At 41.7% G+C, this 25,347-nt stretch overlaps 1 protein-coding gene, 6 non-coding genes and 3 pseudogenes across 7 annotated transcripts; 7 read left to right on the top strand and 3 right to left on the bottom strand.

Annotated features, from left to right (window-relative positions):
• Nucleotides 1-5,621: 5,621 nt before the first annotated feature.
• On the bottom strand, nt 5,622-5,693 carry trnah-gug (transfer RNA histidin (anticodon GUG)). Its single transcript has one exon. It is a non-coding gene; the product is annotated as a tRNA-His (tRNA).
• Nucleotides 5,694-5,893: 200 nt separating this feature from the next.
• trnal-cag (transfer RNA leucine (anticodon CAG)) lies at nt 5,894-5,976 on the top strand. The gene has a single exon. It is a non-coding gene; the product is annotated as a tRNA-Leu (tRNA).
• A 187-nt stretch (nt 5,977-6,163) lies between these two features.
• LOC146371655 (spindle and centriole-associated protein 1-like) lies at nt 6,164-12,918 on the bottom strand (annotated as a pseudogene).
• LOC146371656 (signal recognition particle RNA) lies at nt 6,182-6,465 on the top strand (annotated as a pseudogene).
• A 2,110-nt stretch (nt 12,919-15,028) lies between the features above and the next one.
• On the top strand, nt 15,029-16,438 carry LOC146371657 (uncharacterized). Its single transcript, XM_084952053.1, has one exon. The coding sequence runs from the start codon at nt 15,029-15,031 to the stop codon at nt 16,403-16,405; it is 1,377 nt and encodes a 458-aa protein (XP_084808179.1). The 3' UTR covers nt 16,406-16,438.
• Nucleotides 16,439-21,409: 4,971 nt separating this feature from the next.
• On the top strand, nt 21,410-21,492 carry trnal-cag (transfer RNA leucine (anticodon CAG)). Its single transcript has one exon. It is a non-coding gene; the product is annotated as a tRNA-Leu (tRNA).
• A 1,309-nt stretch (nt 21,493-22,801) lies between these two features.
• Nucleotides 22,802-22,873, bottom strand: trnaq-uug (transfer RNA glutamine (anticodon UUG)). Its single transcript has one exon. It is a non-coding gene; the product is annotated as a tRNA-Gln (tRNA).
• Nucleotides 22,874-23,365: 492 nt separating this feature from the next.
• On the top strand, nt 23,366-23,647 carry LOC146371660 (signal recognition particle RNA; annotated as a pseudogene).
• Nucleotides 23,648-24,597: 950 nt separating this feature from the next.
• On the top strand, nt 24,598-24,669 carry trnaq-cug (transfer RNA glutamine (anticodon CUG)). Its single transcript has one exon. It is a non-coding gene; the product is annotated as a tRNA-Gln (tRNA).
• Nucleotides 24,670-25,092: 423 nt separating this feature from the next.
• Nucleotides 25,093-25,175, top strand: trnal-cag (transfer RNA leucine (anticodon CAG)). Its single transcript has one exon. It is a non-coding gene; the product is annotated as a tRNA-Leu (tRNA).
• Nucleotides 25,176-25,347: the final 172 nt, after the last annotated feature.

The following is a 25,347-nucleotide window of genomic DNA, read 5'->3' on the forward strand; positions in this document are numbered from 1 at the left end:
TACCTTAGGGGAAGTAGGTCTTTTTAGAGGTGCTCCGTGTGGATTTGCAGTGAATAAGTTTTATTAAGAGTGATTTTAGTGCCACCGATTATTGCCTGAACTAAAACACTTAGTGCATGCGATAAGTGTTCTGTTGGGCTCGTATTTATTTGGGGTGGATTTGTTTCTTTTAAAGCAACGAGCATCTGGGACCACCGGGGCAAAGCAAGCCCTCAGGTGATAGCTGCATTGCTGGCAGGTTGCACCAAGACTATTTTGTGGTCGTTAGTGACCTTTCCCATTTTGATGTTTTAGGCCTTTTGCAAACCCTTTGTGTTCTTTTAAAATAATAAATTTTAACATATCTGACTGATATTGACCCTCTTGTCCCGTTTATTCTGGGCTCGTTCCTGTAAGAGCTTTGGGCCTGAAAGTTTGCACAAGTAGTATAGAGGCCCTTAGCGGTTACTCGGTGGCTTTTACTCGCTACATAAAGCAAGTGTCTTGTAGTGAAAAGAGACAAATTAGGAGGGACACTTATAAGCGGAAAAATCCCACAGACCTTAAAATGCACTTGAGAAGCTCACACAAGAAGGCTAACCTAGCTTACCTTGAAAAGGTAAGGGGGAGCACACTCCCCCTCACCTTGAAAAGGTAAGGGGGAGCACACTCCCCCTCCTCAGAGAGCTCCCCCCACTCAACCCTCATCCCCAGACAACAGAAGCTAACCCCATGCAAGGCAGCGTGATGCATCCCAAGACAACAGGACTGGGACATCTACATAACTGTGTGAGTCAATTGCCTACAAAAAGATTATCAATTCACTTGAACCAAAATTGCAAACACCCGGTGCGGCAAGAGTTAATAGTCTCAATACCCAAGGATAAGCAGAAGAGCATGACTGATATGATGAAACTGGGATTTTGTTACACTTAATTATTGCAAACACAACTAAAACTATAACTGAAACTGATCAAAACTAAACTGAAACTAAGGATTTTCAAAAAAAATAAAAACTAGACTGAACTAGCAAACAATTGGTAAAAACTAATTACAACTGATATAAAATTGAAAATCTGAAGTCAAAACTAAATCATAGTCAAAACTAATGAAAATTGCAAATCTATTAGAACCCTGATCCAGACTAAGATGGCATTGGACATCTTCAGGGCGGAAGAGGGTTGGTGTGACCAAGGTGTGGTTTGGCTTGTTGTATGTATATTTCGAGATGATATGGCTCTGGATGGACCAGTTACCAGGGCATGGAAGGAGGACAGACTTATTAAATGAGGAGAAGGAATTTTCTGGGATTAAAGATCCTCTGGGTGAGTGTTTGACTAAAAGCATGCATAAAATAAAAGCTATTTTTCGTTGTTGCTTGGTTATAGATTGATAATTGGCCACATTTACAGCTGTATTGATTTGTTGTGGACGTAGTCTACTTCATGTTTAAGCACTCTAATTAACAGATTGAAAATAGAGACATTAAAGGAAGAATATGCAGCACCACCCTGTCAGACGCCAGTGGCGATGGGGCTCAGTGATGAATCAGGTGAGCTGGATTCATGGCTGAATCAAAACATAGGTTCCCCTGCTGTGGTCAGTGAGGGAAAAACAGGGGGAAATAAAATTCAAAAGAGGCATGGATAAATGTTTATTTGTGAAGTTTGTAAACGGGATAAAAGGGGGTGTTTTACTGTTATTTTAGCATCAGCATTATTATTGCATCAGAATCATATAACAAGCATTGCATTAATGATTTATTGAAGCTTTTGACATTATATTAACATTTGTGTTCCGGTGATTGTCATAACCTCAGGTTAATCTTCTATTTACAGGTGTCAGGATAATCGTATGATCTTTCATTGCAGGTGTAACCATGATCATTTTTATACATATTGCAGTTTGTTGCTCATTATAGAGTTGTGCTCAAGTTAATAAGGGTTAAGAGCTACAGTCAGCGCGATGTCTGGCTGATCTATGGACTGGAGTGACTTTGAGCATAGAAGGCCGCACGCGCTTACACAACACAAATATCATGCTTTTCTTGGCTCCGGGCGGAGCCTACTGGAGCTACGACACTGGATAGGAGAAAGTCTGATACTTTCTGAGAGATGAGGTCACTAACCTTTTTTTTTTTTTTTTAATTTTCTAGCTCCGTTGATTTGACACATTGGAATGTGTCAAAAAAGGGGGGGAAGTTGGGTTTTAACATCAAACAAGGGTTATATGAACATTTTTATGACTTCATTTGTGTTTTAATAACTTAGGTATGGTAAAGCTTAAGCCAATAGTGACCCAAGAGGTCTCTGGACCTTTTTTAGAGAACCAGTGAGAAGCATAAATCATTTTTAATCCATGTTTAAGCATTAATCATTGAAATGAATTGAATAGCGTTTAGAAGATAAAATGCCTGTGTTCACGAGAAGCTGAGTACCACACTGGAGAGGAAACCGTGGGACAGTAGGCGGAAGGAAACACATGAGTGGTTTTAATAATTTTCTTACACACCTTGCAAATGTGCTTATAATGAGTTGGCACTTGGTCTTTTGAAGGTCATAAGCTTCGTCCGGCGTGATGGTCCGGACTGATATATTGCAGGTATTGACTTTGAGTGCAGAGGGCTAAATGCAAACACGCTTACACACACATAGGATATGATTAGAATAAGTCCCTGGGACATTCTGAATATTCTAAACCAATTCTGAATCACCAGAAGGTCAGTAGATAACAACAGTAGATTATTAGGGCTAGGCAGAGAGGTGTTTTGGTTTTCTGTCTCTTACGGAGAAAGGAACAGACACCAGACGAGGTCACAGATATACGAGGATCCTTCGCAGCAGAGCCAGACACAGTGATTGCCGAGACACCAACTGGGTCCAAGTGTCATGGCATTTTGGGCTCTGATAAGTCACCTCAAAAGGATGGATCCCATAAACACAGCAATAACCATGAATGGGTTGGCGGAGATCCAGGAACACCAGACCAACGAGGTTTGAGAGGCTCTTGGGCAAAAGGGGGACACGTTCCTGTTCCTTTTTCTGGGGGATACACAGGATACACAGGACCCGAGGATACACGGATTGTTGTTTCACATCGGGGCAGAATAATCCCCTGATCTGTGCAACGACTGAAGGGTTGTCTAACCCCTGAGGTTAAAGAAAGAAGAGCAGTGGATCACCCAACTGGAAGACACTGGTGGCTGCAGCAATAAAATAAAGGCTAAAAGCTCCTCGGACAGAGGTTCTAGTCTGAGTACGTCTGAAGGGTATAAGGTAGCACCAAAATAAAGCTGTGGGAGAACTGGGGAGTGTCATCTGTACCTGCTACTGTTGGAATAATAGTTCTTCTTGCACCTGGACTGCGCAAACACAGAGGTCATCTCACATATGGTTCACCCAACAGGGGGACAAAGGGCCTCAGGCGTAAGAAGAAATGAACCCGGCCGCATTGGACTACAGGGTGTAGGTGTGCTCTTTATTCTAAAGAGCACAAAAGGGGGAGTGTCAGATTATAATATTATTTTATGCCATTTTAGACCCTTAATTAAAGATGGTGAATTATTATGTAGTTTTAGTTTGCATTATTCTCCTGAATTAGAAGAAGGTGATAACTATTGCATTTGTTAAGCTGAGTTGCATTACATTAGACTGCTGGTTTATTGTGAATGAATGATATTGTTTTATGATGCATTATACTGCTGAGTTATGAGAAATACTGTTTGCAGAAAGTCATCGCTTTATTTGTCTGATTAGAAGAGAACAGAACATACTGGAGTTTTCTGCCCCATCTCAGCAGGAGCAGATAAACAGGGAGCCAAGGTTGTAGCTTAGACACTGTGTGAGAGAAAGAATGTGAATGTTTAGGCTTTTATGATTAGGTGGGGGCCACTAGAGGCTATAAGAGTTTGATCAATGCTCCACCATTTTGAGATCTGATGCTGTCTGCGTACGGTGTTCATCTCCCACGCGTGTGATCATTAAAATCATCGTTTGACTCAACCCGGCCGGACCAGTGTTGTTATTGTGGTTTTTCCTCTTGTATCCATCCCCAATATTTGAATCCGTAACAAAAATCAAGCAGCAAACCTTGACCTCTCCCTTTACAAACACTTGTCAATCACTATGTGGTATTAAAGAGCTGTCTGAAATTCAGTTGTACACCACACAAAGTTACAGAGTGGGGTGTCTGAGTGCTGAGGTGCGCTTGTGCGTAAAAGTTGTGAGAAACCTCGTGGTTAAACCAAATTTCAAGTGTATGTTGTCACAATATCAAGAAGAGCAAAGCTTCAGTGTCAGAAGTGGGATTTGACCTCACGCCTCCAGAGGAGACTGCGACCTGAACACAGCGCCTTAGACCGCTCGGCCATCCTTACGTGCTGCATACTAACTTCGTGGCGGTTACAACTTTAGATACTTTGGGAGACACACATTATACTGCACATAACACATATAGCAGCTGTTGAGCCATGGAAACACATACTTGTGGCGCCCACTTTCTGTGCTGACTTTGAATTCAGCTGTGCAGTTAGTGAGTCAGGGGAGTGTTTGTGACTTTTACGCACAAGCGCACCTCAGCACTCGGCGACCCCACTGTGTTAAATGTTGTGGTGTGCAACTGAATTTCAGACAGCTCTTTAATACCACATAGGGATTCACAAGTGTTTGTAATACTGTTAGATATAAATCACAAATTGTTACATTTGTGGAGCTGCATCCTCATTCACGGGGCTTTTAACTATGCCTGAGGTGATATCATCACACCAGGTTTGTGCCCATCATCAGCCAAGCTGTAACACAGTATTTTATGAGATAGATAGATAGATAGATAGTAGTACAAACATCTTTCCAGATAAAAATACCTTGTTTTTTTATACATCTTCCAGTCTGTGAAGTGAAACATTGTGTGGAAAGTGGATGAATGTGAAAGCTTGGGATGAGGGTCAGAGGGGAGTAGCTAGGGTTTTGGCACCCCACTAGTTCTAACAGAGAGCGTGCATTGTTCTCTGACCTAAATTTCATGACATGGAACTGCAGAATAAAAAAAGGTCAGAGTGAATTGGATGCAGCAGCAATGTATTCACTCTCCACCGCCCCACACAAATTGGTCAGACTATGACATCATCCAACTGTCAAAAAGTATTTTAAGACTCATTAGGAAAGTGCATTTTAGGAAAGATATTAACCAATGAGCATATCTGATCTCATTTTCCTCATTTTTGCAGCTTTGGAGCAACTTTTCCAAAATATGCATTCACTGATTAGTTACTGATAAATGTTAAGATAAAGGAAAAGATCAAGGAACACCAGAACCTCTTGTGCTCACAAATGTGAAGCTTTATTTCAGAGCAATCACTGTATACACAGCATACTAGGAGAAGGATGTAATAAATGAGGCATCATGCTTTCAGAGGCACAGTCAAGGTCACAATAAGGCCACACATTAGAAAGACTACAAGGACACCTTTCTAAGTTTAAACAATTTCAAGCCCCGTATTTCCTCACCTATTCGGCAGTACTCAGTTTTCCATTCACTTGACTTTCACCTGTCAATACACCTGCTCTCAATTGTGAAAACACAATTGATACAGAAATTCAAAGTGCCAGAGAAGACATGTAGTATGGTTTCACCTCCAAAAAATCAGGTCCCACCGAGACTTGAACTCGGAACGCTGGATTCACAGTCTAGAGTGCTAACCATTACACCATGGAACCGATGAGAAGATATATGAACTATCAGGTCATGGCCACCTGTCAAAAAGTATTCAGCCAAATGATCAGTATGGATGACATTGTAGATTATTTGCACTACGTTTCCATGGCTGAACAGCTGCTATATGTGTTATGAGAAGGATAATGTTTGTTTCTTCCAAAGTATCTAACAGTGGTAACCTCCACCAAACTCACGCTGCAATGTCAGAATGGCTGAGCGGTCTAAGGCGCTGCATTCAGGTTGCAGTCTCCTCTGGAGGCGTGGCTTTGAATCCCACTTCTGACATTGAAGCTTTACTCTTCTTGATATTGTGACAAAATACTCTTGGGTTAACCACGAGCTTTCTAAAAACTTGCATATAACAATTGTGCACCATTCATTCATCATCTTTGCTGCCCATCATTACAACTTTGCTAATGATGGGCAGCAGGTTAGTGTCATGATGTCACCTCAGACATAGTTAAAAGCCTTGTTAACGTAGCTGCTTCTCGCTGGGTGCGGTGGCGCGTGCCTGTAATCCAAGCTGGTTGGAGGATCGTTTGAGCTCAGGAGCTCTGAGCTGCAGCAGGCTATGTCGATCGGGTGTCCGCACTAAGTTCGGCATCGATATGGTGATCCTGGGGGAACCTGGGACCACCAGGTTGTCTAAAGAGGGGTGCACCGGCCCAGGTCGGAGACGGAGCAGGTCAAAGCCCCCATGCTGCTCAGTAGTGGGATCGCGCCTGTGAATAGATGCTGTAGCGCAGCCTGAGCAATACAGTGAGACCCAATCTTTCTATACATCCTTATACCTGTCTCTAGATCACACAGCAGCCTCATCAGCACGTCTTGGTCTTTTTAATTCAAGTCCAAAACACTCAAAAATCTGCTGCTCTGCTTGTCCTGCACCACCTCCACCTGCAGGACAGCTGCAACTACATACTCCACCCTAAACACGCCACCGCCCAGCAGGTGGAGACAAACTCAAAGTAGGACATTTATTCAGGTGAATTTTTGGTTTCATATTTGCATCTTATAACCAGTGTTGGGTAAGTTACTTTAAATTAGTAACTTAGTTACATTACTAGTTACTTCGATCAAAAGTAACTCAGTTACTTCAAGTTACTCGTTACTTTCAAAGTAAGTAGTTACTAGGGAAAGTAACTTTGGTTTTACTCAGAATTCTCTTGTTAATGTGTTGCTTCCATAACTTTGCCAGTCTTCTAGCTTGCTTACTTGCCACAAGTGCACTGTGCCACCTACCAATAGAAAAAAAAAATGCATATTTCCACGAGAGAAATCCCACGCCTGGACCGTCATTGACCGCTGCCATGATTCTAGCCTACGTCACAGTGTCATGTGTGCTTTTTACATCCAACACAAAAACTGCAGTTGTGGTGCTTTCGATTGTACTCAGAACTCGGAAATTCTGCCTTCCGAATAGGAAGATGTAGGCAACACCAGACTGCAGATGAGCTGCATACAGGGCTGGACTGGCCCGCCATTATAGGAAAAACCATAAAGCCTTTGAATGAAAACAAACGCTGTTGTGACAGTGATGTACACTGTTCTGATGGTATATATGTATCAATCTATCAATCGTTTGTTGTAAGATTCCGATAATTATTTTTTACAAGCGAGACATTTTAAATGAGAATAAGAAAGAAAAGTATTTCCTTGTGCCCCCCTTTCCCTGTTAATGCCCTACCTGCCCCCCCTGGCAAAACTTCGCTAGATCAGCCCCTGCACAGTTACCAGCTGTCAGCTAGGTAAAAAAGGATCCTGGTGTTATTTGTCTCTCAGAAACAGTTCATAACTTCCCTTCAACTCATTTATGTCACCTAAAAGGTAAACCTGTTTCTCCATCACCTGTTCAGCTCTGATGATTCAGTAAGAACATTTCCTGGTTTCATCTTCATGTTTCACTCTCACCAGATATCCAAACCGATATCATGACCAGCAGCTTTTACAGCTGTGGCTCCAGCAAACATCAGCTGATACTAGAAATTAATATTAAATAAATTCTAACAACAGCTGATCAAGCTTAAACGTGCTGCTGTTGTTTAACGCGATATCGGCTGGTTTCCTCTTTCTGGGGCAAAGTGGTCGATAAACAAACAAGAGAGAAAAGCCGATCAGCTGATCATTGATCAGTTTTCATGATTGAAGTAGAAACAGGAGAGGGGGGGGGATGAGAGAAGAAGAGGCAGCTGTGCAGCGTAAACACAGAATAACTCCAGCTTTGTGTCTTTTTCATTGTAGCTGAAGTACAGGACAAACTGTTCCTTTTCACCTCAATACAAAATGCTCTGAATACCAGATGTTTCTGTTTTTTACAGGACGGTTGGCAACTCTAATAATTAACCTTATGAACAAAATAAAGTTCAACATCATTAACATCATAGCACCCACCCAGCTGCATAGAAACTCTGTCATGCTAGCTTGCACACAGTACAGAAAAAGTCAGAATAACGAAAATAAACTCCACCTAAACTTGGTTTATATCTGACCTTTATAGACTGCAGGTCATAACTTCTTACCTGAAGTTCAGTTCACACCGGCGGCTGCCTCGGGTCTCTCTTCCTTCTGTCCCCTTTCTCTCATCCACCTGCTGGCCTCCACCACTTGCTAATGTTACTGAATCTGTGGAAGCTCCGCGATAGCCACCACACGAAGTAACGAGTAACGACCCTATCTAAATCCCAGTAACGACTAACGCGTTCCTGATTTTGGCGATAATAACTAGTTACCGTGCTCGTTACCACAATAATAACGTAGTTACTGTAACGCCACTGGTCTATCAAAATTTAAAACAAATGTCCTCTTATGTGGATCTCATTTTTCTCAGAAACAAAGATCAGATAAAAAAAAAAAAATCAGGTAATTCTTTGTTTTTACACTCATCAGGTCCCAATCAGCCCAAATAGCAAAGAAAAGTTAAAAATGCATGCCATGAAAGAGTTCAGGTCTTGGGAGGTTAAATATGCTGTCACATTAATGTTGGGAGCTGTGATGCAGGGTCCCACATTGCATGCAGGTCTGGCACGGATCTGGTGTCAAGCCGGCACTGCTGGCTGACTTCTGGCATGATAAGTGGTATGTCATCCAGATATGGGCCAGGCCTGGCATAGATGGCACTGTCTATGTGATGGCATGCCATATCTGGCTCGATTGTAGTTTTGTTTATGTCGCCCAGGCTCATAGAAATCAGGCCTGGCCCAGATCTGCCATCAAGCTGTCACTTCTGACTGACTGGTGTCATGGCCGGGTGTATGTCAACCAGATGTGGGCCAGTTCTGGCAATGAGGCACTATTTATGTTCCTATTTTCCTATTTTAGTTAGAAGACCCAAATGCCACGTTGCAATACTATACTGCTATGGTAGCCAACGTTTTAAATGCAGATTTGACAGGTTTGTGAGTGTACACTTTATCCAAAACCTAGTGAGGGTTTATGCACGTCTACCACAGGCTGGCTGTAGATCAGGAGGTACAGCAGGTCACTCACTGATTGGAAGGCTGGTGGTTCGATCCCTGGCTCCTCCAGTTTGCATGTCAAAAGTATGATAGTACTTAGGAAGCACGTCTTGTCATTTCCTTTTGCACTATTATGTTCCGGCACATGTTGTTATTACGTGGCTTGATTAAGGTACACATTAGGCTGACATCTGGAGCCAGAGCTGAAGCTGGGCCAGCACAGGACCACCAGTGTGTCTGCAGCTGGCCCATGTGTGGGCCACCAAAGGGCCATCATTCTTTGCGGTATGTGGGCCATGTGTAGGCACATTGTGTGGGCCAGATCCGGGCAATACCAGTCTTGCTATGTGGGGTGCTGGTATCTTATTTCTGAATAAAAATGTTCCAAAGTGTCACACCTTATTTACCATCCTGCAAACACAGAAACATCCCTCACTCACTTTAGTTAGGATGGATTCTCTCTCGTTTCTCCACACAGTTGTGTACATTTAATTAACGTGGACATTTATGTACGCATACCTGATATCTATGTCTGAAATGTTATCTGTTATCTAACTTATTATAATAACATGTAAATTCATATGATAATGGCAATATGGTCTCGAACCTAGAATGTTTATTCCAAACATCTTCAACATGAAACAATGGCTGATCTTTCTATGAAAGATTTTGGTCTTCCAAAGTGAGATTTATTAATTACTCAGGTAATAGCAGAGCCTGTACTGCACCTTTTTAACACTTGATTACAGTGAGTACAGTTGTGACCAAAGTACTGGTGGTGGCACCACTGTTAAAACAATTTTTAACATTTATTTGCTAAAAAGAAAAAAAAGGTTTTGAAACTTTTGAATTTCCCATGTTTGTTCTTCGCAACATCATAAGTTGCCCTAACTTAGTTATCTTAAATGACCTTTACTTAGTCTTTTTGGGCAACAAGTTTGAATAACTAATTTGATTTTACAGAGTAGAAAGGTGTAAAAAACAAAAAAACAAAAAACAAAAGAAAAACAACTGCAAAACAAACTTTGTGTCACTGACAACTTTTGTCCACAGCTGTACAGATTTGTTGGAAACAGCTGTTCAATCCATCATAGGCTGTGTATAAATGAGCTTATCAGTAAGGTGAAACTTAAGTCACATGGTTTCTGGGAAATCATGTGGTGTAGCCATTCTACTTTGACTTTTGTTTTTTTTATTACTTATTTGAAACTCATGTACACTCCTTATACATCTTATATGACATCTCAGTTATTGGGAGCAGATGGGAGGAGTTTGGGAGGAGCAGAGCAACAAAACTTTTTTGTTGCAAAGTCCGTGTGTTTGTAGTGATGTGGAAGGAGTGTTCTCACACCGGCCTGATTGAAGTGCCCAAGAGAAGCATTGATTAAACAGCACAGCGTGGATACGGCTTTACTCCAGTCTTAACCCTAAAGATAGAAACTGAGTTTTCAATTCCAGAAAAATAAGCAACTTTCACTCCAAAGCCTTTACTGTTTGTGTTGCAGCTGAAACCACTTTAAGAATAATACTGGAACAAATTTAGGTTACACTGGATTTTTGACTGCAGACAATCTATATGTGATAGCATTTCCTGTTGAAATAAGTTCGGGCTTTGAAATACTACTATTAAATAGATTAAATGGTGCTATAAGCAATATTTTTTAAATGTAAACAGAATATGGATAAAAATTTTGGTTCATAATTTTTATCGACACATCTTTACCACCAAACTCATTATAACTGGGTCAGCTGGGAGGAGTTTGTGAGGGGCAGACCTTTCATCAAATACTGATATCTGATCAGTATTTAATGATACTGATCTCTATATAAAGAACAGTGTCTTGTAGGATTCATAAGAAGGCAAGTGGAACTACAAAAACCGGAGGTGAGTTAATTATTATTTGGTAACATTTCTGTTGTGCGTGTGCGTGCGTGCGTGCGCGCCCGCGTGTGTGTACCTGCGTTTTGCCATCCCTAGTTTCTCTTCCAAAACTGTAAGAAGATGCATCAGAGCCAGCAAACCTGCAGCAAAGATAATTAATCACCTACATCATGTGATCTTCAGTCAGTTCTTCTTCCTGACATCATCACCTTGTGTCTGTTTAAGGTGCTGGAAAAGAAATGGGAAAAATAACCTTACTGTTCTTTGTCATAACATCCCTCTCTGAGCCGATCTGATACTCACCTCCTCTCACCCTCACCGCCACCAATGTGTGACCAGAGCTCCCGCTCAGGCAGCAGCTCTGATGCCTCCAGGCGTTCCGCTGCAAAAGATGAGGTGTAATGATTTTAAACTGTCATGTGTGCTCCAGACAGACAGCGACATGTTGCTTTTACCCATTGGATTCTGGATTCGGGCAGAAGGCAGAAGCTGGGATCGGGGAGACAGAGGGAGAGACTCTGGCTGAAACACTTCGCTTCTGTTGCTCGATTATTTCCAGCAGTCGACCTCGGGCTGCAGCGCTCTGCCTGTTCAGCTCCAGGAGGCGTTGCTCCACTCTGTTTGCACTGAAAGTGTTGAGTGATGTTGCCTAAGCAAAAAAAAAAAAAAACCCAACAAAAAACAAGACACACACTGCATGTGAATCAATATCTGAATGAGGAGGCCACCTAAAGGCTCAGCGCAGTTCATTCCTCGACACACCTGTCGCATCACGCTATGAAGGGAGGATAAGAGCAGCCACTACTCCACTTCTAAAAGGTGAGCTGCTCTCAGAGAGCTTCAAACAACCCCTTAAATCTCACCTGTTGAGTCAGCTGTTGTTCTTCAGGAGTCCACACATGCTGGCTCCGCCTCTCTTTACAGCTGGACCCAGACATCCTGCTCTCTGCAGCGCTCTGAGGTGTTACTCTCCCGGTGCTGCTGCAGCTCAACCCTCTTCTCTCATTGCCACTGTCGAGCGATTCTCTGACCCCTGACCCGAGGCCTTTTGCCTGGCTGAGTTGAGCCCTGATAAGATCGGTCTCTCTGCTCAGCTGAGCAATCTCAGCTAGCACTGTGCCCGGAGACCTCTGTGAGCGAAGAGGGTCAGAGGTCAGCGATAGCGAGGAAGCAGAGGGAAGCTGAACTAGGGGCACACTGCTGAGACTAGAGTCTGAGCTGTGAGCGCAGAGGTCCCCATAGGAGCGCAGGAGATCAACAGCAGGAAGCTGCTGGTGCGGTGGCACAGGATAAGTTGCTGTGGAAGAACGAGAAACAAAAATTAGCTGCCTCAAGGTGAATCATTTCTGGGGTGAATATATGAAATCAGATAATAATTTTGGAAGTGAGAAAGTTACCAGGAGTGGTCCCGCTGTTGAGGTGGTGAGAGGAGGACAGCAGAGGAAACAGGTACTCGCTCAGCACCCGTCACAGACTGACAGCCTGTATACCAACAGTTCACCAAAATATAAACCATTTTCACCATTTACCAAATTCCTCTGGACAGAATATACACAGACAGACTGCACAAACCTACAACTTTAACCTCAGAGTGTGGGGTTTGGCCACTGTGTTCACTCAGCAGTCCAAGCCCTCCCATCGCCAACACCACTGTGTCCAACTTCCGCTCCAGCTCTGCCGTCCGCTGCTGTAACCCTGCCTGAGAGGCACATCGTCACCAACTCATGATTTATCAGCATAGCTGGACTAACAATAACCTAAGCCCAGTCCCAAATGCAGGGCTGTAGCCGCTTCTCTCAGAGTCATGGTTTCAGCAGTGAGAGCATCAATGAGCCTCTGCTGCTCTTTCAGCTCCTCCTCCAGTTTTCTCCTCTCCTGTGCCTCCTTCATCTTCCCTCTAACACATTACAGGCAGACAGTGATTTAAACACATATAGCAGACTGCAAATATTTGCATCAAAGCAAACCTGCGCTAAAATTTAAAAACTGATTCTTTTTATTTACACTGCTACTAGCAGCAGCTACGCTCAGATGATCAAGCTAAATTTCTGACACTGTCACAGTTTTATTCCACACCAAACACTGTGATGCAGGACCAGGACTGAATTATAGTAACTGAGGTGAGATGACAAAACTTTGAGAGCAGCTCCATGAAAATATAAAAAATATCAGTGTTATCCTTCAGCCTCTTAGTAGCTGCACATATAGAATAAATTTCAAAATCCTGCATCACCTCAGTCTCAAGTGACAAGACTTGGCATCAGACCTTGAGGTCAAGGTCATGAAGATGCAAACTTTTTCGAGACTTGTACTAGATGTATCTGTGGTATCAATTTGAAAATACAACATTGCTTCGTTTTCAAGTTATTATATTTGCAAACCTGGGCGTCCATGGCACGCAGGCAGGTGGCAAGGTCAAGGTGGGATCCTTGACCTTTAAAAGGAAGCAGGAAACAAACAGAAGATAACTGACTGAAGATGAGCTCGAGCATGATCACAGACAGTGAAGCACAGAAGACGGAAGCACATGAAGGAATATAAATCTGTCTAATTAAGAAGCAGAAACCACTGTGAGTCTATTTCAACCTCATTAGTTTAATATTAAAGCGACAGCAGGTGCAAAATTACAAAACTCTGAAGCAGGGAATGGCTTGGCAGACCGTTGTTCTCTCCTGATCCCTCCTGACGGATTTTTGTCTACCTCTGATTTTCTTTGTGTCCATCCCACCAATTCCGGTGGTCTCGGGCAAATGCCAGTTCAATAAAGGGAGAAATTTCAGAGATGAATTCTTCTGCGTCTCTTTCCGTTATACGTGTGATGTCTTATCCTTCATATTTTGTTCTGACATGTGTTTGTAAGCCACCATGGCATTTTCTGGCCACACACTGAGTTTGTTTCCTCAATTTGGCTCTTATCAAATTTACAAGGGGATAAAACTAAACTGAGACTAAAGTTACAGTGAAATAACAATGCTTCTCTTTACTCTGTGTTGCCTCTGACGTATAAAAACCAGTGGGAAACATAATCAGGTTTGTCTGCAACAATCCAGCATCACTCAGCGTGAAACTAAAGGTGACTGTCTTAAAAACAAGAACCACATTTTTTTTTGCTTTCCAGGAGTTCTGTTATCCTCGCTTATTGTGGATGTAAAGACCTGATGCAGCCGTTTGTAAGACAACACATTTATGGTTATTCCTGACATACAAAGTGTGCAACAGACACATTACATAGTTATCTATGATGTGCATTAATGAGGAAAAGGACAGAATTTCTTCTGAATTTCCACTTTCATTGATTTCCACCTGTGATATTTCATTTCCCAACATTTTCACATGGAACAGTTTAACAAACCCATAATACTATCATATAAACTTCAATATTGAATAAAACAAGGAGTCAAAGAGAAAAACAAACAAACCAAATCCTGATTTGTATCAGCTACCTGTTAACCTATATTAGTTCCTTTCAGATTAATCAAAGTTTCCTTTAGTTGTTGTTCTAACTCTCTGATCAATACAATCCACTCAGTTCTATCGATTTAATTTAACCCGATTCAGTCCACCCAATGCTTTCACTCACTGTATGCGCAAACTGTCTAGTTATGATACCCAGTAACACTTCAACGAGTTACCAATACAACTCAGACACAATGAATTTGTCTTGAAAGGTGCTATATAAATAAAACTGTACTTTTATTTACTTTCTTTACTCACTTTTTATGTTATTGCAATAACACTTTTTACACTTTTTTAACACAAAATAATTATCCTCACTCAAAAGTCATGTAAGAACCTCATTGGCTTACGGAATGTTGATGTTATTTAAAAAATTCATACAAAAACATGACCTCATTCAAAAATGTCATGTGACAACCTCATTGGCTTATGGAATTCTGATGTCACAGGCTTCTAAAGCTTTGATCCTTTGAAGCTTTGATCCTCATGAGTTCTTAAGTAGGGGTGAGGAGGTACAACTTTTAGTCCGTTATTTGCAGCACTTATGTTAGCAGCATTCAAACGTTCACCAGTAAAGCATTTTCAAACATTTGGATCCTTTTCGTACTCACGATATACAGACTCCAACATGTCTCAGAAAGAGCAAGAAAGACAAGAAGCTGACCCCAGCTCTATTCCATGGTATGAGTCCCTAGACCCTTATATCAGCTCTCTGCCTTGGGATGAACAGGTAGAATTAGAGGAAAAGCGATTGGAAGAAATGGAGAAAGAAAATCTCATGAACAGAGAAAAGATTAAGATCCTGACAGAAGAAAATGAGAGAAAGAGCGCTGAATTAGAAAAATTATCCTACCAGCTTCAGGAAAGGGAAGGCATTATTGAGGAGAAACAATGGGCTCTCCAAGATAAGAAGAATCACGAGCTCCAAGAAAAGCTTGATGAAGCTCTAGAAAAAATTAAAGATCTGCTCCAAAAGGAGAAAAAAGAGAGCATTAAAGGGGATAAAATGCTCAAGAAGAATCAGGAGCTCCAAGAGAAGCTTGACAAAGCTGTGGAAAAACTGAAAAAAATCCACCAAGAAGAGAAGCAACAGTCCACACAGCAGAGACACATGCAGAGCAAACTCCAAGCCATGGAGGAAAAATACAAAGCTCTGCAGGTGAAGCATGACAAAACTCTGCACAAAAGTCAACAGTTGCTTCAAGACAAGAAGCAAATGGAAATGAAACAGAAGGAAATGGACTCCAAGCTTGACAAGATGGAGGAAAAACACAGATTGCTCCAAATCAAGCTTGATAAAAAAGTGCACGGAAATAAAGAACTGCTTCAAGAAAAAGACCAACAGAAAATACAACAGGAAGAAGAAAAACTTAATCTCCAGAGGAAAAGTCAAGTACTCCAAGAATTGTATAACGAAACGAAGTACAAAGCAACTGTACTGGAAGAAGAAAAGAAAAAACTGGAAAAACAATGCTCAGCGATGCAGAGTAGCATCAATGAGATGCTGAGAAAAAATACCGAGCTTGAGGAACTTTCTAAGACCTTGAAGTACAAAAACAGTGAAATCCAGGCGCAAAAGCAAGAACAACAGAAAACACACAAAGACCTGCAGTGTAGACTTCAAGGAATCCAGAAGAGAAACCAGCAGCTGGAAGACATGCACACAGATGTGCACAAGGCAAAGCAAATAGAGGAGGCAACAGTTAAAGAACTGAAAGACAAACTTAAAGAAAAACAAGAACAATTAGAAGACATGGTGAAAAGATGCAACAAACTTGAGAAAGAAAACGCAGAAACAATCGATGAGCTGAAAACCCTCATCCTTGAGAAAAAAGTGCTCGCGGAAGAGTATCTGAAAAAGAAGAAAAAACGCTTCCACTGGTTCTGGAGGAGGGGCACTGCTGCTTCTCACCTGATGTAACCTCGTCTTCCTCCACCTCTATTCCATCTTCATTTCCCCCCTTCCCCTCCCTCCTTTTTCTTTTTTCACCCTCACCCCCCAACCGGTCCCGGCAGTTGACTGCCCCCTCCTGAGCCTGGTTCTGCCATAGGTTTCTCCTTTAGGTTTCTTTCACTTTAAAAGGAGTTTTTCCTATCCACTGTCGCCTGGTGCTTGCTCAGAGGGGATTGTTGGGGTTTTCTCTCATCTCTCTCTTTCATTCTTTCTACCCCCCCCCCCCCCCCCCCCCCTGCCTTTTCCTTTACCCAATAAACACAATTGCCCACATTTTACATGTGTTTGAAAAATGTCTTCATTCAACAATAATTCATCTTAGGTATAAAAACAAGAAATAGGTAATAGCTGCATTTGTGTTTGTGTGAAATCAGGGTCTGCTGCTTACTTTTGCATCCTTTCTAAAAACACTAACATATAGGTCTGGTCTACCTGGACTGGCAGCATGCTCGAGGTGTCCCAGGCTCGTCTGTTTGGTGACGCGGTAGATGAGCTCGCCCGGCTCGCTGTCCTGGTCGCTGGCTGACAGCTGCAGCGTGGTCAGCTTCTGAAAAATTACATTTTCTTATGTTGCAAGTCTCAAATCTTGATTGCCTGGATCCATTTAGTGTTTTATCATATGTGCTTTAAGCAGTAAATCTCAGGTAAAATGAACTGTTCTATCTGCCAGGAAGGACACAAACACAGACCCAAGATAAACAAAGACTGGATACAGTCTTTACATTATCTGCATGTCGTTTGAAATCTACAAGACATGCTGACTCCATGTCTGTGTAGGTTCCTAGTCAGTCAGGTCATGTTTGTCTTAAGAGAGGCAGCTGGACTCCTTTAAAACATTTCACTTCTCATCCAAGAGGTTTGTTCAGCTTGAAAAACAAAAAGGTGAAGAGTCCCAGCGATTTAAACCCTAATGGAGGTTGTTCTCTATGGAGGTGGTAGCTGACCTACCTACTATTAATCATGAGCTAAGGTTTGAAAAACCGCATGTGTCATTACCAACAGGGGTTCCAAGTAAAACCACTGGCATCATGGGAGAGTGTCTGCGTCTAAATTTCACTCTTTCATGGATGCCAGCATATGCTTGTCAAATAAAGCCTGATTTTAGTTTAGTTTTCCTTCTATAAATAGAGATATTTCTAAACTGGAAATGTTCAAACTTCAAACTGGTGCAGAAAAACAATTCAAAGGGTATTAAGTGTCTGATGGTTCAAATTACCTTGAAGGACGATCATTGCAGTATACTGTAAAATGAAACACTGCATATACATATTATACTAGAGAGTACCTGTGTGTAGTATGAATAACATAACCACCGCACCAGAGGTGTAAGCACCTTTTGCAAGGCACTCAAGGAAACCAATGAACAGCCTCAAAAATAAATGAACAGGTGGAGATGCAGACTGTATTTGCAGATTACAGCTCCACCACAAATCAAACTTCCATATTACAGCAAGACTGCTCAGCAAGGAAAAATAGTCAATCTCAGTAAGACTGAATGAAGACAGACTAAAAATTAATTGTATCTGCTCACACATTACTCAGCTGTAAGGTTTTCTAAGTACTCAGATGTAACACTGTGGAGGAAAACCCAAAGAAATGGCAAACAGAAGATCATTCTAATAAATTGGAAATGTGGGTCAAGTCCGTCAAAGCATTTTAATTAAATCATTAATAAAAACAGATAAAAATATTAAGAAGACTCCGTGTAATAAACATCTTCAGGTATGCTGGGTTGTCCTTCTTGCTACCTCAGGGCCACTGCTGGCACTGACATCTCATGTGAGGCCCACTTTAGTGCTTAAGTAGTACAAGAAACAAACAAACAAGAAAACATCCACAAATATTTCTGAAAATGTAGTGGGGTTTTTTTTTATTTCAAATATTGTATAGCAAGAAAAAACTGCAAATGTGAACACAATTTTTTTCTCACTCTTAACTAACTGAAGCCTTTCATTGACTACCAAAAAACAAATTGGTACTCTCTTTATGGCCAGACACGTGCCAGCACTTTTAATTTTGCTTCTACTTAACAAAGTAAAAATGCAGACATAAGTGTACACATAAGTTTTTGAATGCTAGTGAAAATTGTTTTCTTTACAAATAACTCTCTCACTGAGCTAACACAGCCAATCCCTCGACACGTTTGTGCTCTCTGCTCATATTGCCTTTGTATTAAATCATTTTTTTGCTTTTTAAAGAACTTATTTTAACATTGCACTGAACAATAAAAAAATCCTCCCTAACAAAGAAAAGTAACTTCAAGGGCCAAAGTGCATTATATTTCTTCACGTCAATGCAAATAGGGGTGATGTGGGCCGGAAGTGGCCCCCAGACTGTGAGTTTGAGACCCCTGTATTAGACAGTGATCTTGAGCTTCACTAACAAGGAGCACTGAAGTTGTTATACCAGCACATAGTTTTGCAGCACTTTACTAGGACACGTCCTGTTGGCTTTTCCTTGTCTGTATTTTACAGTTACACACCCATACTCAGGAGATCCAGTGAGATTAATTCTAGGTAATAATTATACTGTAGTTCACCCTGCAGCAATATCACTTTCAGTTACCTGGTACACCAGGTACAATAAAATATGCTATTTTGTAACTAAATCACAGATTTGTACTCTTATGTGGCCTTCTCAAGTTTTACAGCTTCATTAGCAATGTCTCACTATCATGACAATCCTTTAACCACTAAATGACAATGAGGAGTGATGAGGAAGTGTTTACGTGTTTTATGAAAGTACCTACAATACTATATTATACTACAAATAAACTGTACAATTTTTAAAATGTATTTAAAAAATCCAATTTAAATTTCAAAATTAAAAGTATTCATTCAAGTGAAAAATCCCCTGCCAATGTTATTCTGCATTATCATGGGCTCAGCTGAAATACTTACTATGTTTTTGTAAATCCAGCTCATTAAATGTGGGCCTCACAGACAGCAACTAAAAACATATTATTTTATAGAATATGAAGAACAGGTAACAATTTTTCAATCTTCTATTTTTGAATTTTGGTGAGCCTGTGTCACCTCAGGTAGTCATTCAAATCTGTGGTTATAAGTTATAACCACAGATTTGAATGACTGTCTTGTAAAAAGGTTTATCAGGAGTTAACTGTCCACTGAGGAATTATCTTTTTTTAAAGACACAAATATAACAATATATGATTATTATCTAACAGTATCGAGAAAATTCCAGTCAGCTCGCTCAAATATTGTATTTAAAAGAAGAACTATCATAAGGTGAGGTTTTTGATCATTTCAATCAATTTTTCCCTCTTATGAGCTAGAGTCTTTCTTTTCTTTTGTTCTCTTATGTATTTATTTATTTCTGTTTTTTGCTTTTAATTTTCTTTCCTTTTTCAAATTTAAAGTGATTTGTAGTCATTTAGTAACTATAATCTGTCTTATTTTATCCCACATTTTTTTTTTTTGGTTCAGTCTGGTATGGTGCTGTCACAGTGCAACAATCTGGTAGTCATACCTTTTTTTTTAGTAGTGCTTCACAGTGCTAACCAGTGTAATGATTAGCACTGTGGACCTAGAATCCAGTGATCTGAATTCAGAAATTGGTGAGACCTGCTTTTTGGAGGTGAAACCATTCTGCATGTCTTCTCTGGCACACCAGAACTGTGCTACAATTGTGTTTTCAGTGAGAGGTGTATAAAATCAAGCAGCTAACCATGACCTCTGTCTTTACAAATACTTGTCAATCACTATGTGGTGCTAAAGAGCTGTCTGAAATTCAGTTGTACACCACACAAAGTTACACGGTGGGGTGTCTGAGTGCTGAGTTGTGCTTGTGCTTAATAGTCACAAACACTCTCCTGACCCACTGACTCCACATCTCTAAACCTCCTCTGACTTTAACATCAGCATGAAAACTGCGAACTGCGAGCTCCCTCTTTGGATGTCATCACATTGAAATTTTCCCTTTTTTTATCATGAATCCCATCTCATTGTTGAAACTCACTTTTGGCTGGGCCTTGACCTCTTCTGTGCTCTTCTGTGTTGTGCCATCTGCTTCGCCAGAGGTTGTAGATAGGTAGACAAATCGACCCATATCATATTATTGTGAAGATGAGCGTACTCGCTAAAATCCTGGTGTAATGGTTAGCACTCTGGACTCTGAATCCAGCGATCTGAGTTTAAATCTCGGTAGGACCTGATTTTTTTGGAGGTGAAACCATACTACATGTCTTCTCTGGCACTTTGAATTTCTGTATGAATTGTGTTTTCAGTGAACGCCGTATAAAATCAAGCAGCAAACCATGACGTCTGCCTTTACAAAACACTTGTCAATCATCAAAATTTGATGATAACACGTGCATGTTTATGGTCGCCAAAGAATTATGTATGTAAACAACACTTATCTGACTAAACTACGTTGAGCTAATGCAGATTTTATTCTTATTTTATTGGTGAGGAGAGAGGATGGAAGCAAAAATGCATTTATCCCCGTGTTCTGTGTTGATGAAAATCACCCAACAGGAAAGCAGCTGGGCATTCATTTGAAACCAGTTCACAGGTTGGGCTGTGGTTCCCCCTCTAGCGTCTCTGCTTGAACTTTCAACTGTGAACCTCTTACATCCAACCTTCCCAACTGCTCACCTCGCAAAAGAAAAAATGGAAGAACCCAGAATGTCTTTTTTTTACCTAATTTTTATACCTGCTATCGCTTTTTCACGCTTCCCTCACAGGACGTCACATTTCACACTTTGGCCATCCAATCAAGTTGTTGACATCTAATCATTCCTGTCCACCCACACCTGATCTTTCTATTTCGATGTGACTTACAACATTTAACGCAAACTTTTAAATCAATATATTTTCTTTGTAATTATTTTTATTTGTTTTTCTTTATTACATGCACTTAACATACAAATGGAATACGAATAGAATGGAATAGAACGAATGGAAATCAGCAACTGTGCGGGATTATTCAACTAGTGGTCAGTTTCAATATGTCCGGATGGCCGAGCGGTCTAAGGCGCTGCGTTCAGGTCGCAGTCTCCCCTGGAGGCGTGGGTTCGAATCCCACTTCTGACAATTGTATCTTTGCACGTCTTTCTTACTGGTACTCATGGGTCTTTGATCAGTGGTTCTTGATCAATGGTCATGAGAATTTGCATAATCACGATGAAGGAACTGACCTCCAAGCCCACTGTCCCTTCAGGGGGCTGCTTTCAGTCATTATGCAAATATACTGTTTATAAGATTGGGGAAACCTGCAGTCAGCTGAGACTGAAGAAGTCACTTGGATGAGTGATGAAACGTTTCTCCCACTGAAAACGCTACATTCAGATGAACAGAATCAACCTTTGGAGACTTCTTACTGTTGTGACAAAATACATTTGAAACTGGCAATTCTATATCAGTGGAGAACCAATTCCAACAGTCTAAGAGATGTCCATCACGAGCCTGGGACGGTGGTATAATGTAGACCTCAATGATACCTGGCAACTTGAAAAACTAAGGCAAAACTTGGCTAATGACCTCAGGCGGATTAACAACACTGCACTCCCTGAGTGGGACCCCATAGTGAGGGGCGCTGCTCCCACCCTAGCAACAGGGAGGAATTGGACCCCAGCCACGTCTGTGCTACAGGCCAAATCGGCTCTGAGCCATTATGACGTGGTGGGTTGCGTCCAACAGGGCAGAGAAGGATTTGGTCTTGGCAACCTCGGTGGCAACAGGCATCTGTAACCGAACGTCAAAAAATGGTGGTGGAGGAGGTGTGTCGAAAGGAGGAAACAATAAGACACGCCAGAGCCATAGCGCTGGCCAAGCAGGGTCACTGGATGAATTGGGAGAGTGTTGAAAAGAGGAAACTCTTATGGAGTGAAATCTGGTGAAATCGGTGGGACCTGATTTTTGGGGGGTGAAACCATACTGCGTGTCTACTCTGGCACATTGAATTTCTGTATGACTTGTGTTTTCTGTGAGAGCTTTATAAAATCAAGCAGCTAACCATGACGTCTGCCTTTACAAAACACTTGTCAATCACTAAAGAGTTCCTTCACTTGTCAGTCACTATGTGGTACTAAAGAGCTGTCTGAAATTCAGTTAAAACCCACACAAAGTTGCAGATTGGAGTATCCGAGTGCTGAGGTGCGCAAGAGTCACAAACACTCTGCTGACTCTCTTACTGCACAGCTCCAAACCTCTTGCGACCTCAAAGTCAGCACAGAAAGTGGGCGCCACGAGCTTCGTAGTATGCGTTTACATGGATGAACAGCTGCTATATTTGAACAAATGCCTCCAGAGGAGACTGCGACCAGAACGCTGTGCCTTAGACCAAATACCTGCACAAGTTATCATTACGTGACATGCAGTATGGTTTCACCTCCCCAAAACCAGGTCCCACCGAGATTTGAACTCGGATCGCTGGATTCAAAGTCCAGAGTGCTAACCATTACACCATGGAACCGATGTGAAGATCTATGAACTGTCAGGTCATGGCCACCTGTATTCAGCAAAGTATTCAGCCAAATGATCAGTATGGATGACATTGTAGATTATTCGCACTACGTTTCCATGGCTGAACAGCTGCTATATGTGTTATGAGAAGGATAATGTTTGTTTCTTCCAAAGTATCTAACAGTGGTAACTTCCACCAAACTGACACTGCAATGTCAGAATGGCTGAGCGGTCTAAGGCGCTGCCTTCAGGTTGCAGTCTCCTCTGGAGGCGTGGCTTTAAATCCCACTTCTGATGTTGAAGCTTTACTCTTCTTGATATTGTGACAAAATACACTTGGGTTAACCACGAGCTTTCTAAAAACTTGCATATAACAATTGTGCACCATTCATTCCTCATCTTTGCTACCCATCATTACAACTTTCCTAATGATGGGCAGCAGGTTAGTGTCATGATGTCACCTCAGACATAGTTAAAAGCCCTGTGAACGTAGCCACTTCCCGCCGGGTGCGGTGGCGCGTGCCTGTCATCCAAGCTACTGGGAGGCTGAGGTTGGAGGATCGTTTGAGCTCAGGAGCTGCTCAGGAGCGGTGTCCGCGCTAAGTTCGGCATCGATATGGTGATCCTGGGGGAGCCCGGGACCACCAGGTCGTCTAAGGAGGGGTGCACCGGCCCAGGTCGGAGACGGAGCAGGTCAAAGCCCCCGTGTCGCTCAGTAGTGGGATCGTGCCTGTGAATAGATGCTGTAGAGCAGCCTGAGCAATACAGCAAGACCCAATCTTTATATACACCCTTATACCTGTCTCGACCTCACACAGCAGCCTCATCAGTCCTTCTTTGTCTTTTTAATTGACGTTAAACACGCTCACAAACCTGCTGCTCTGCTTGTCCTACACCACCTCCACCTGCAGGACAGCTGCAAATACATCCTCCATCCTAAACACTTCTGATGCCCAGCAGGTGGAGACAAACTCAAACTAGGACATTCATTCAGGTAACCTTTGGGTTTAATATTTGCATCTTATGATCACAGCTTTCACTGTCATGTAAAAAGGGTTTTTTTTGTTTTAGAAGTGAACTGTCCACAACTTCAGTACAGGCATGAGTCAGGATTTCAGGGTAAAGTAAATGTTTTCTTTACATCATTTCTTTGAGTGTATGGTGAAAGATTGCCAGGGAAGGGACTGTGTTGCATTTTACTGGGATAATTTCTCTATTTTTTTAAATTGATTTTTCATCTTATAATCAACAGGATATAAAACAATATATATATATGTATGTATATATATCATTCTGGTATGGTGCTGACATAGTACCGCAATCTGGCAGTCACACCTTCTTTTTGAGCAGTGGTTCCATGGTCTTTGAATCCAGTGAGCTGAGTTCAAATCTCAGTGGGACCTGGTTTTTAGAGGTGAAACCACACTTCATGTCTTCTCTGGTTCACAGAAATAGTGCTACAGTTGTGTTTTCAGTCAAAACTGTATAAAATCAAGCAGCTAACCTTGACCTCTGCCTTTAGAAATGATTGTGAATTCCTATGTGCTACTAAAGAGCTTATACTTGTGCGTATGAGTCACAAACACTGCTCACTCACTGACTGAGCATGATCATCATTTTCGAGCCATAAATGGCATCAGCCTCTCCACAATTGACAGTATCCTTAAAAGAAGCCATTGGCTGAATACTTTTTGGCAGGTTGCCATGATCAGGCAGTTCATGCACTCTCACAGGGGTTCCATGGTGTAATGGTTAGCACTCTGGACTCTGAATCCAGCGATCTGAGTTCAAATCTCGCTGGGACCTGAGTTTTTATCCGCTGATTGGGATGTGAAACATTAGAGCGTCTTCTCTGGGACACCAAAACTGTGCTATAATTGTGTTTTCAGTGAGAAGTGTATAAAATCAAGCAGCAAACCTTGACCTCTCCCTTTACAAACACTTGTCAATCACTATGTGGTATTAAAGAGCTGTCTGAAATTCAGTTGTACACCACACAAAGTTACAGAGTGGGGTGTCTGAGTGCTGAGGTGCGCTTGTGCCTAAAAGTCACAAACACTCCCCTGACTCACTAACTGCACAGCTGACTTCAAAGTCAGCGCAGAAAGTGGGCGCCACCAGTATGTGTTTCCATGGCTGAACAGCTGCTATATGTGTTATGTTGAGTATAACGTTTGTGTCTTCCCAAGTATCTAAAGCTGTAACCTCCACGAAAGTGCTATGCAGTACGTCAGGATGGCCGAGCGGTCTAAGGCGCTGCGTTCAGGTCGCAGTCTCCTCTGGAGGCGTGGGTTCCAATCCCACTTCTGACATTGAAGCTTTGCTCTCCTTCATATTGTGACAACATACACTTGAAATTTGGTTAAACCACGAGGTTTCTCGCAACTTGCTTATCACAGTTGTGCACCGTTCATCCCTTAACTTTAGTGGATTTTATAATCATGTACACTGTAACAACATTCTACATAATTCTAATAAAATTCA

The sequence above is a fragment of the Perissodus microlepis genome, chromosome 15, assembly GCF_051167445.1.
Source record: "Perissodus microlepis isolate ML-2025 ecotype Zambia chromosome 15, ASM5116744v1, whole genome shotgun sequence".
In the NCBI taxonomy this organism is placed as follows: Eukaryota; Metazoa; Chordata; class Actinopteri; order Cichliformes; family Cichlidae; genus Perissodus; species Perissodus microlepis.